At 34.7% G+C, this 12,593-nt stretch overlaps 1 protein-coding gene across 1 annotated transcript in view; it reads right to left on the bottom strand.

Annotated features, from left to right (window-relative positions):
* The window catches only part of MMS22L (MMS22 like, DNA repair protein), a gene marked incomplete at its 5' end in the record, with an annotated part of 162,514 nt that overhangs the window by 111,069 nt on the left and 38,852 nt on the right, over positions 1–12,593 (bottom strand). Inside the window, one exon of the mRNA XM_014590732.2 lies at positions 4,792–4,854. Coding sequence (XP_014446218.1) covers positions 4,792–4,854 — 63 coding nt within the window. The remainder of the gene's footprint in view (positions 1–4,791; positions 4,855–12,593) is intronic.

Here is a 12,593-nt window from a genome sequence, read left to right as displayed (position 1 = left end):
AAAAAAAAAAAATTCTCAGATAAACGAAATCTGAGGGACCAGCAGTTAGCGTAATGGCTATGTCGCTGGACTCCCATGTAGCCGACCGCAGTTCGCGTCCCGGACCCGGTGGCTTAAAACTCACGCTGGGTGCATGTGCATGCGTGCCCAAGATCCCGAGAGGAGAATGGAGGAGAAGGGATTGCAGCATGGCCATCTCCCCTGGGGAGTGATTTCTCGCTTTCTGTCTCTCTGTCTCTGTCTGTCTGGTGAGCGCATGCACCCTATAGAAAAAACCTCTCCAAAAAAACCCCCAAAAACAAAAAACAAAACCTGAAAGAATTTACCAGCACCAGACCAGCTCTTCAAGAAGTTCTGAAGGGAGTGCTATACCAGGAAAACTAAAGACAGATAGAAATAAAAGAATAAATAGGGACCAGCAGTTGGCATAATGGCTATGTTGCCGGACTCCCATGCAGTCGACCATGCGACCATGGTTCGAGTCCTGGCCCTGGTGGCTTAAACTCACACTGGGTGCGTGTGCGTAAGTTCCCGAGATCCCAAGAGGAGAATGGAGGAGAACAGATTGTGGCTTGGCCACCTCCCCCCCAACCCCCCGTGGGGTGATTTCTTGCTTCTTTCTGTCTCTCTCTGTTTTTCTGGCAAGCACACATGCCCTGTAGCAAAAACCTCTCCCCAAAAAAAGAACAAAAAATGACTAAGAAAATGCCATGGCCAACTTAATGGAAAGGACAAGTTTAGAAATATCAATAATAATGTTGAATGTTAACTTTCAGAATTTAAACAGAAAGAGCAGATCACAGTAACACTGCAAATTCAACAAAAGAGAGATGAGATGAGAGACATTGACACTGAACTGGTGAAATAGAATTCTATGAGTTTTGACTAAAACATTACTGATTTTCTTCTATGCTTTGTCTTCTAGATTTAAAGATTTTTTATTTCTTTTGAGTTGTTGGTAGGTTCAGCAATCTGTTAATTTTTTTCTTAAATGAAATATAAACTTTTCTCATTTTCTGACCCCTCTGCAATTGGAAAATATTTATGATCATTCTCATTTTGTGCCAGAATGGTTATTTGCATAAGTTCAATAATACAACAGTATCTGTTGCCTTGCATTAAAAATTGAATTCTTATAGTTTGTGTAAATAACAGACCAAATTGAGACTATCCTAATTTTGTGTGTGCAAATAAGTTAGATTATACCTCTCTCTAGTAAAAGGGGGAATGGAGAGAGAAAAAAATGTTTCAGAAGAAAATTACAGTGCAATTGTCACTAGATTTTAGCTTGTCCATATTTTTAGTTTAAGATCATCTGTGAATCAATAAAATGTGAAAAAAAGTTTGGTATGCAAGGGAGAGAGGGGAAAAGGGAAGGAAAAAAGTAAAAGTATGTTTAATTGACAAAAAATTAGAAGCTATTTGCTAATTATAATGTATATAGTAATAGCTTTGTCTTGACTGATATGCATGATATTCGTGCTGGAAAAATAAATGTTTACACTATAAAGATAAATTTGATTAAATAAAAATAAATAAAAATATTTTTTAAAAGAGTAGGAAGCATAAAACTAAAACTCCCTTTTCATAGGAAAAAAATAACACTGTTCTGAAGATAGAATAAATGTTTACAATTGACATTTACAAATATTAAATATTATTACTCCTAAAAAACTGTCTTAAGACACTTAACTATTCAATTACACCTAGGTAAATGAAATTATTAATAATTAATATATGCTAAACCTTGATGTCGGTTTCTGAAAGATCTTTGATTAGGAGAAAAAAAGTTGAGACATTACTTGTTTAATTAATACTACAGCAGATATACTCTCTGGCAATTAAAAAAAACTGCAATAGTGTATCTAACAATTTTATTTAAAGACTGTTGTATATTTTGAAAATTTTCTTTTGCTTTCTTTTCTTTTTTACTATAGCAAAATGGGCTCTTTCACTGTTGGATATAAAGTCAAAGCACAAGAAGATGGTTGGATTTTAATTTACCTCAATGGGGGGGGAAACAGATGTAATCGAAATGATGGCTCTATCCAAATATATTCTTTACTTTCTGTTACCACCTACTGGACCCACAAAATTGGTTTCAAAAACTCTAGCAAGTAGTTCTGTTACTTGTAGAATATAATTTGATATAATCTAAGGCACGATAAAACTGAAAGAATATGAGAGAAAATCAGAGGACTACTACTTCCTAAATATTATAATGAACTTTTCTTCCACAAATAAGTTACTTCTCTGACTTTACAATATATCTAACTTTGCTGAAAAAGTGTTTTATATCAGCAGTGCTTCTAGGGTGACAGATTCAATGTAGTTTGCTCAGGGCTTCCCTGGTTTTAGCACGAATGGCTGGTCATCCTGCCTCTTTTCCAAAATTACTTATTTATCTTCAAAACAGTTTTAACTGTCCCTATTAAAATACTAGTTATATTGTAAAAGTACACTATACAGTGTAAGAAAATGAGTAAGACATTCTAATTAAGAAAAATATTTTTTCAAGAAAATTAAGAGTTTTCTTCAAAATCAAAATTATGGGGAGTCAAAATTCAAAGGAAAAAAGTATTAATTCTCAAGAAACTAAAAAATATTTGAAATGAGTCTTTGTTCTTTTAGTCAAAAAACAAACTTTTCCACGGACTAGAGATGAAGATAGATTTGTTCTCTTGTTGTCCCTGACGTGTGTGTGTGTGTGTGTGTATTTATCCATATAAAACTTTAGAGCCTCCAAGCACTGTAACTTAAAACCTAGCTGAACAAAACCATAAACTCATACACTGTTTAAGCTGAAAAAAGTACAGATAGTATTAAATACAACAGATAAAACAAATGTTTAAGAATTACAACTTAATTTGGAAATTAAAACGCCCACTCACTGGCTCAGGTGCAGTTACTGTCCACAGAAAAGTAACACCATCCAGACATTACTGAAATTCTTTTCGGCTGATTCAAACTAAGATATGTTTAGGTATTAAGACTGAACTGATAATTGATACAAATGACAATAATGCAATCACTTTTTAATGAGTCCCTACATTCTTGAAATAAAAAATATAAGAACCCTTTTCAGTTATCAAATCAAAGAAAATTAAGAGTTTTCTTCAAAATCAAAATTATGGGGAGTCAAAATTCAAAGGAAAAAAGTATTAATTCTCAAGAAACTAAAAAATATTTGAAATGAGTCTTTGTTCTTTTAGTCAAAAAACAAACTTTTCCACGGACTAGAGATGAAGATAGATTTGTTCTCTTGTTGTCCCTGACGTGTGTGTGTGTGTGTGTGTGTGTGTGTGTGTGTGTGTGTGTATTTATCCATATAAAACTTTAGAGCCTCCAAGCACTGTAACTTAAAACCTAGCTGAACAAAACCATAAACTCATACACTGTTTAAGCTGAAAAAAGTACAGATAGTATTAAATACAACAGATAAAACAAATGTTTAAGAATTACAACTTAATTTGGAAATTAAAACGCCCACTCACTGGCTCAGGTGCAGTTACTGTCCACAGAAAAGTAACACCATCCAGACATTACTGAAATTCTTTTCGGCTGATTCAAACTAAGATATGTTTAGGTATTAAGACTGAACTGATAATTGATACAAATGACAATAATGCAATCACTTTTTAATGAGTCCCTACATTCTTGAAATAAAAAATATAAGAACCCTTTTCAGTTATCAAATCAGTATGTAAAGGAGAAACAGTTTCTCCAAAACAGTAAAGGAGAAGGTCTATTAAAATGATACAGAAAACATGAAATATAAATAAACTAAATTTTATAGTGGTTGGAAAATTTTAAAAAGGATAATACATCTTTTGTTTCTGATTCAATTATGTATGCAGAATTCTTTGGCATTCTAAGCTAGAATTTTTAGTTAGTAATTATAAGATCCTTAATATATCTAAATACATTTATGTTTCACCTAAAGAAAAGTTAATACAAATAATCAGTAAAAGAAAACTTTAAGCAATTAAAGTTACTTTAAAAAATATAGCTATATTCTATATATTCACATTAATCCACCTTACACTACATATTTCATTATTTCATGTTTTAAACAATCTATTTCTTAATAGAAAAGCAATGTATTTCCAAAGTTAAATTTCTTTTTACTATAATTTCCCATAAACTCTTACATAAATGACATCTTATATTACAAAACTTTACAGAGATACAATGCAACATATTTAAACATGTGATGAACAGCCTATTTAAAACTATTTTTAAAGGAGGTCAAGTCTGACCTCTGGGCCATGAAGCACTACATTAACAGCTTTGCAGAAAGAAAAGTGATAAGGGATGAAATGAGTGCTCTGAAAGTAGGACCTTATCAGTTGGAATAGGATTCAAGCCTGTAAGACAAATTGCTCAGCAAGGCAAGTCACCTTCCCGCTGTGATGAGGATACAGCTGAATTTCCAATGCCACTGACTATCTCCCTCATCATATCTCCTACTTTGATATCATAGAGTCAAGGAATGGCTTATAGTTTGAAGCATCTACCACTTATTTTGAATACATTTTGTCAAAGTCTCCAACTGAGATAATTATCTTTGTCCTTTAACTGGCAACTTGGTGTTAAAAGTAAAAATCTTAAAAGGGTAGTCACTAATAGAAACTTCTATACTATTGTGAATTGGTCCTTTAAAGAATGATTCTATCCCAGGTTTTTAAATAAATAAACAGCTTGTTATTTAAATCATTTCAGCAATTGGTTTTTTATAAATTTATAGCGCAAAAATTTAGCAAAGTCCACAAATTGTCTCACTTTAGTTACCTGAACACTGACTGACTTTTTCAGCAGTTCTTCTACAAAGTTCCAATTTGATTCCATTTTTCTCTAGAAAGGGAAAAAATATTTTTGCATCAAAATGATTACTCTTGCTTGTGCATGTAATTAAAATCATGGTATAGCAAACTGTAAAGTACATTTTCTCTATCATCAGACATCGTTGCCACTTCTTGAATGTCTAAGAATTACTTGATAGACTTGGGAGAAAAAAAATTCACACTATTTCAATCCAATATACAACTTATCTGGAGTTGTTTTATTAAACAGTGGCCCTACCATAAGATTATAAATATATTTTACAGGAAAAATAAAAAAGCCTTATATGTCTATACGTATTTTTTTGGAGATATTTAAGCTGAGTATTTTCTTATTCTCCACTTCACTGATCAGAAATTTTCCCTTCATTTTTTACAAAAATAGGCCTAAGAAATCAAGGTTAGTAAACAAAATAACCAAAAACTTTATACGGAAAATAAAGAGAAACTTTACATACTGCTAGCTCAGTTAGCCAATGGTCACCTATCTGGCAAACTCAATTACCTAGAATACTCACTACAGTAAGAAAGCAAGCTAAAAAAAACTCTCACAAAGGGGAGGCACTGAAGACAATTTACATTCTTCCAATAGGAAAGCCTGATGGATATTCTCATAGGATACCTAGTTTACTTTCTAGTTCCTAAAGGTCTGAGTCTGTGGCTACTGCTCCAACCCAGATGCAAAGAAAAGATCTCCAAGAAAAAGACAGTAACAACTAGCTTATAAAGGGAGGAAAACATGTATAAAATATTCATAAGACCTTAAAAAGAAAAGCCAGAGGCCTTAAAGAATAAAAGCAAAGATCCTCATGATACTCTACTATCTCTTGTTTAATAAATTTGATGTTTATAAGGATGAATCCCAGACCAATAAAGGGAATAAAGCATGTTCAGTATTTGTGATGCTCTTGTAAAATGCTAACTACAGTAAAATACTAAGTAAGTATCTCTTTAACAACAGTGCTTAGAGACTGTGGTAGCCAGCTTCTAAAATGGCCCTGAATGACATCTGTCTCCCGGTATTTACATTTTATATAATCCCTTCTCATGCTGTGCCAGGGTTGGCTTATGAGCAGTAGAGTGCCAACACTATGAGTAATGGTATTTCACTTCCAAGATTAAGTTACATACAAATGAAGCTTCCATCCTGACAACACTTTCTTGCTGTTTTGAGCTGGGAAAATATCATACCGTAAATAGCCCTGTAGACTCCCTTATGAGTAACTGAAGCATTCAGTCAACATTCATGAGACTAAAAGCAAACCTTGCAGCCCCAGTTAAGTATCCAGAGATTGAAACCCCAGCTGACACCTTGACTGTAACCTTATGAGTCTGAGCTAGAAGCACCCAGCTAAGCTGCTCCTGAATGCTTCACTCTTAGAAACAGGTACTTATTATTTTAAACTACAAAATTTGTTACATTGCAATAGATTACTAATACAATGACTTACTTTTAGCAAAAGCGTGTTGACTTTTTGAAATACATTTATATAAATAAAGTGAATGTAAAAAAATACTTATCAGAAGAGAATATGAAATGAAGAATAAGCCTTAGTGTCTGAAAGGTAATCTCTGGGTCCTGGGAAAGCTATGCCTGATAGGACCACCTTTATTTGCTGGAGTCAATCACACTGGACAGTTTAATAATGGGAGAATGGCGGTTGGCCACGCCCAACTACAGAAGATGGCCCCCAACTTACAATGGTTTAACTTATGATTATTTTTACTTTTCAACAGTGGCAGTGTTAACACTCTGCAGAAGCCATACTTAAAGTATTCATATGATCTTTGTTTTTCACTTTCACTACAATATTCAGAAAGTTACATAAGCTATTCAACATTTCAACACTTGATTAAAAAATAAGCTTTGCACTAATTTTGTCTAACTGTAGGCTAATGAAAGTGTTCTGAACATACTAAAGGTATGTTTAGGCTAAGCTATGATGTTTAGTATGTAGCATATTAAATACATTTTCAACTTCCATTATTTTCGACTTAAGGGTTTATTGGGACATAACCCCTTCAAAAATCAGGGAGCACATACAGTCTTAGGGAAACGTCTGTGCTAGGCTCTTCATATTATTTCTTTAAAATGTCACCACTAGTGCCAAGTAAATACTCCAAAAAACAAATATGACTAAATCCAAGGACTTTGGTGCACTTCAGTTGGACACTGAGACTAACATGTGGACAACCAATAAGTCATGCCTACGTAATGGAGCTCAAGTAAAACTATGAACACTGAGACTCACCTGAGCACTCCTGGTTAATAATACTCCCTGAAACACTGCCACACTGATGCCAAGAGACTAACATACCCTGAACAGAAGCTCCATATTTGGTACTTCTCCTGGATTCTGGACTGTGCTTCTTGGTCAATTTTTTAAGAGATATTTTTGCTATAGGGTGTGTGTGCTCACCAGAGAGACAGAGACAGAGAAACAGAAAGCAAGAAATGATCCCGCCAGGAGGAATGGCCACACCACAATTCCCTCTCCTCCATTCTCCTCTCAGGATTATGGGAAGGCATGCACATGCACTTGGTGTGAGTTTTAAGCTGCCCAGTTCAGGACTTGAGCCACAGTTGACTAGTAGATGTCCAGCAACATGGTTCCTCATGGGTTAATTGTAATTTATCTATGTTCTTTTTTAAAAAATAATTATTTTATTTAACCTTATTAATTCATTATTTATTTATTCTGACCAGAGGGACAGAAAGAGAAAGAGAGAAATTGCAAAAGCAAGCTGCCAGGTCCAGGACTAGAACCGTGGTCAACCATGTAGGAGTACAACACCCTTAACCACCATGCTACCTGCCACCCCTTAATCTATGTTCTTTTCCTGCATAACCATGGTTTAGTAGCTTTCAGTGAGTTCTTCTGAGTCCAAGCAAATCAGCAAGCCTGAAGGTAGCTTTCAAACTCCTGGGCTTATAATTGGTGTCATAAGTGAGAGCAGTCTTAAGAAATGAACCATGAAACTTGGAAGCTGACTTTAAAACTCCCTCAAATAGGGAGACCATTTCGTTTGGTAGCTGACTTTAAAAGTCCCTCAAATAGGAAGCCCATTTTGCTCTATAAATACTATGTATTTGTACACTGGGTTAGGCTCTCCATATTATTTCATAAAAATGTCACCACTAGTGCCAAGTAAACAGGAACATGACATGGCTGATATAATTTAAGTTTTAGCATTACAATTGAATAGTCTTAATAAGTTTACTTCAATTGCTATGTTCTATCAAGGCATTTGAATCACGAGATTTATAGAAAAGCAATAAAATTACTTTTTAAAAAGTTTATTTACTATTTCTTTCTCAAGAAACTAACAGAAACACCCCCAACAGGGTTTTTATGTAATAATCCATCCCATGCTTCAGGAAGCCAGGATCACAGGCATCCATTTGTATCCATTTCCTGCTGTGCAAAAGAAGACCTTAGGGCACAAATATGGGACCACGCCACATGGCTTCAGCACCACAGAAGCAAGTGCTGCATCACTGTTGTGTCACTGAGGCTGGCCAAAGTAGTGTAATTTTTACCCTAGGAATTTCAACTATATGGATCAGTATTGTGGCTACAGTCTGAAACAAAAACAAATGATAACTCTAAAAAAGAATGTCAATTATATCATGCCCCAATCAAATGTGAGAATATACATCAAAGATGAACAGATTTTTCTTCCACAATAAAATTTAACTTTGAGCTGCTCCACCATTTTTTTCTTATTCCAGACTACACCACTATAATCTCTTCTCTACATACCGATTGAATTTTATTGATAGAAAGGTGGTATAAAGTCATCAAAGGGGCTGTTTTATATTTCTCATCCCATTATTAAAACTAAGACACCCATTTAAGCTTTAGTATAGGTAGTTATCACTACCAGAAATATAAAATAGATTCCCCCCACTCTACACTTCCAGCAGACTATATAGCCTAGTTCATCTCTCATTTTAAGGTTACATTTCTCATTTTTAATCTAGTTGACATTTCAGACATTTAAAACATGAGCACTGGCTAGTATTATGTTCCAGGCAAAAGCACTGATAAAACTGACCCCTGCAATGCCTGAAAGTAATTTTTCTGTTGAAACTGTATTTGGCTCTAAAATACATGTCTAAGATTGTGAAAGAATAACATGCTCTCATCTAGGCTGAGAGAAATGCATTAAATTAGAACTATATGAAATCTAAAGCCTCTAATGTGAGGCTTGAGACATTGAGTTTTTCTTATAAGCCTATACTATCATTTAAAAAAACTTTAAATCTACATATAGCAAAACCCCAAGTTACAAAGAACATATAAAGAGTAATCATATCTGAAATCTACTTAAAATGTAAAGATTTTAGACTAAACTTAAAGAGAAAGTAGTTTACAATTAAAATCTGAAACATTTAGTAATATATTCACAATCTAGAGGTATTTCTCTACTGAAAGACCTATGATTAGCTATTATTTCCACATTTTATGTCTCACCCCAGATTTCTACTTATTTATTTCATGATAGAGCATGTGCATGCATGAGAGAAAAGAAAGAGAAAGTCAGAAGGACACTCCACAGGGTGTGGTCTTGCTACAATCCCCTTCCTCAAGCCCTCCAGCTTGCCAGGATCCTGGGCACATGTGCGTGCACTTGGTGTATCTCAGGCCAGCTGGTCCAGAAATTCACACACTAGATGTGTGGTTTCCAGCTCTGTAGTCTGGTATGGCACTAATGGCACCACTGAGTTTGGGCCTCTTTAGTAGAATAAAACATGCATGCTACTACATAACCAATTTCTCTATTGAGTTGACTAGGCTAATTTGTAAGAATCAAACGATTTAGTTGATTTCCAAATTCTGATCTACATATATTTTTAGAACCAAATTAACATCCATTCTATATAACCTCTCTGAAAAGATGAGCCAGGGCCAGCCTATGACATGGTAGATAAGGCCAAGAATGGTTCAAGTCCAAGACCCGGAAGCTTGAAAATCACACTGGGCATATGTGTGCATACACGTACCAAATCCTGACAGCAGAATGGAGGAGAAGGGATTGTAGCATGGCCATTCCCTTTGGGAGTGATTTCTGACTTTCTCACTGTCTCTTTATCACTCCAGTGAGCACATATACCCTACAGCAAAAATCTTAAAAAGAACTATCTGGTTTATCCACTAAAATAACAACACTGAGACACTTTTTCTTTATTTAAAGACAGCATCTCTTGTCACAATCCTCCTGCCTCAGACTCACAGCTGGGTGTGCAGCACCACTATAACTGGTTCTTTTTTTTTTTTTTACACAGGGTCTTGTTTGTTACTCAGGTTCGCTTTGCACTAGTGATCATTCTGAGTCAGCCCTCTGGAGCTGGTTGGGATTACAGGCACACACTACCCTGCCCAGCCTTTTATGTTGTACTGGGAATCACCCAGCCTCTCATGTGGTTCCATCTAGCAGAGCACAGCATCTTAGCAATGCATGCTACTGCAGCTGGGCCCAAACTGAGACACAGAAAAGAGAAAATTAACCAGTTGGGTGGATGAATAATGGGCATAAACTGGGAAGACCAGGAGGTGGCAGAGCAGTAACACTACTACACTCACATAGCAAAGGTCCTACATCTACATCCAGACTAGTTGAGACTGGAAGACCCTAGAGGGGATTTCTCTCCATCTCTCTCTCATGAGAGAAATAAACTTTACTTTGGAAAAGGTACAAGTTATGACAATCCCTGTTATACTAAATGCATGGTTACTCTACTGAAGGTGTAGTCATAGAAACAATCCTTAGCAGAACTCTAATCTCAAGTTTATCCAAGTGATAAAATAGGGTGCCATTTAATCACTGTCTACCTCAATTTCTTCACCTGTAAAATGGATGTAATAATATCCTCTCAACTAGTTCATAACATTTCACTGAGATTAAAAATGGATGGTCACTGTGAGATTTAATATTGTAAATGCAATATGTATTTCACATGTAAAAAAAACTATTAACTAGAGAGTTTGGATTTCTCTTTAAAAATCTTTAAGAAGTCCAGAAATATTCCAAAGTGAGGACTTATAAAGGGAGACTTTATTTTAAATGCATGTAAACACATAAATATTATACAACCTTATTTTTTATTACATGAAAGGCTCCTTTTTAAATATCATGGCTCTTTCCTTTTAAAACATTCTATATGAGATAGATTAAGAGTTTTAAAAATATAAGTATCTTGGCAAAAGGAAGTCATTCAGGAACTGATGACAAATATCAAAGGACACAAGATTCAGTTATTTTAAACAGCCAACTCACTGTCTTGATTCAGAGCTAATAAGAGCAGTAATGTTCTTTGGAGTTCTCTATATATGATAGAAAAGTGATTTCAGCAAATGCAACTGTGGGTGGTTATAGCAGTGCAATTCAACATTCCAAAAGTAATAGTAATGGTATATACTAATATGGCTAGATTACCTACCACGTTGGGAGAATGTGGGAAGTAATATAAACCACTTTTGAAATATACCACTCCCTCAAGTGTTAAGGCAGTCCCAAAATGCATTAATAACCTAAAAGCAGGCTCTTTGGAGGAAGGAGTATTATCTGTTTTGTGTGTACTCTCTGCTGGCATATATTATAACACACTGTAGGAACTGTGTGCTTAACCAATTATCATACTTTTATACATTGATTATAATGAGAAATACATGCTTCAAGGAATTAAGATTGGGAAGTAATAGAAATGAAAATGTTTAAGACCTTGGAATTATAGCTAAACTTAAGTTCTTTCTATGTTATCACTATTATAATTAAAAGATGTGAAACATTGCTATATTCATTCCACAGAAATACTTAATATAAGGGCTACTACAGTAATAATGGCCACTTACATTTATTGAGTATTTATTCTATATTATGGTCAACAGTCATTGGCATAAACATAGGACAAGTCTTAGCATTGGTAGGATATTTAAATATTCATACTGAGCTGTGTATGAACTTCTCAAGAGTACTTTCTGACTTATTATTTTTCTTTACTTTAGGATCTCCTAAGGGCCTTTTCTTATCAGGGGGATCATTTAGATGAGTTCTTGAGACCCTTTCATATCTATAATGCTATGTAAGTACTAACTAATCCTCAGAACCTACAGGTGATGTCTTAGGGATGAGTCTACAATATGCTTCAAAGAGAAAGATCTGTAAAGCCTATTGAGGGCCAGGTTTCATAAAATTCCCCATATCTCACTTTTTTATTTGTAGTAGTGAGTCTTTTTATAATCATCTTATAAAAGATTGACTAATTTTAGTTATCACTTTGAAGACTCAACTTCTAGAGGTTTTGATTCTTTGTTGTCTGTTATTTTATAACATTTTACAATTTTTATTTCCTTCCTTTTACTTTGGATTTACTGTGAAGGGATTACCTCACAAAGGACAAGAAACAAAGAATTATTTTAAAATAAGGATTCACAAACTCCAAATTAAGATTCACAAATTCACAAATCAGGAGATTCACAAATCTCCTAAAATGAGACCTAGAAAAATAAAATTTTTAAAACTCACAAATAAGATAATCATCTAGGTTTGGGAATCATTCTTGCAAAAATGAATGACTTAAAATTCAGGGACAGCAGGAGGCATGGTAGTTAAAGTACTGGATTACCACATGGCTGACCACAGTTCAAGTCTCAGTTCAAGTCCCAGACCCAGTGGCTTGAAACTCATGCCAGGCATTTGTGTGTGCAGGCCCAAAATCCCAAGAAGAGAATGAAGGAGAAGGGATTG

This window comes from Tupaia chinensis, unplaced genomic scaffold (genome assembly GCF_000334495.1).
Source record: "Tupaia chinensis unplaced genomic scaffold, TupChi_1.0 Scaffold000478_3, whole genome shotgun sequence".
Taxonomy (NCBI): domain Eukaryota; kingdom Metazoa; phylum Chordata; class Mammalia; order Scandentia; family Tupaiidae; genus Tupaia; species Tupaia belangeri.
This window is presented reverse-complemented; position numbering and strand designations above follow the sequence as displayed.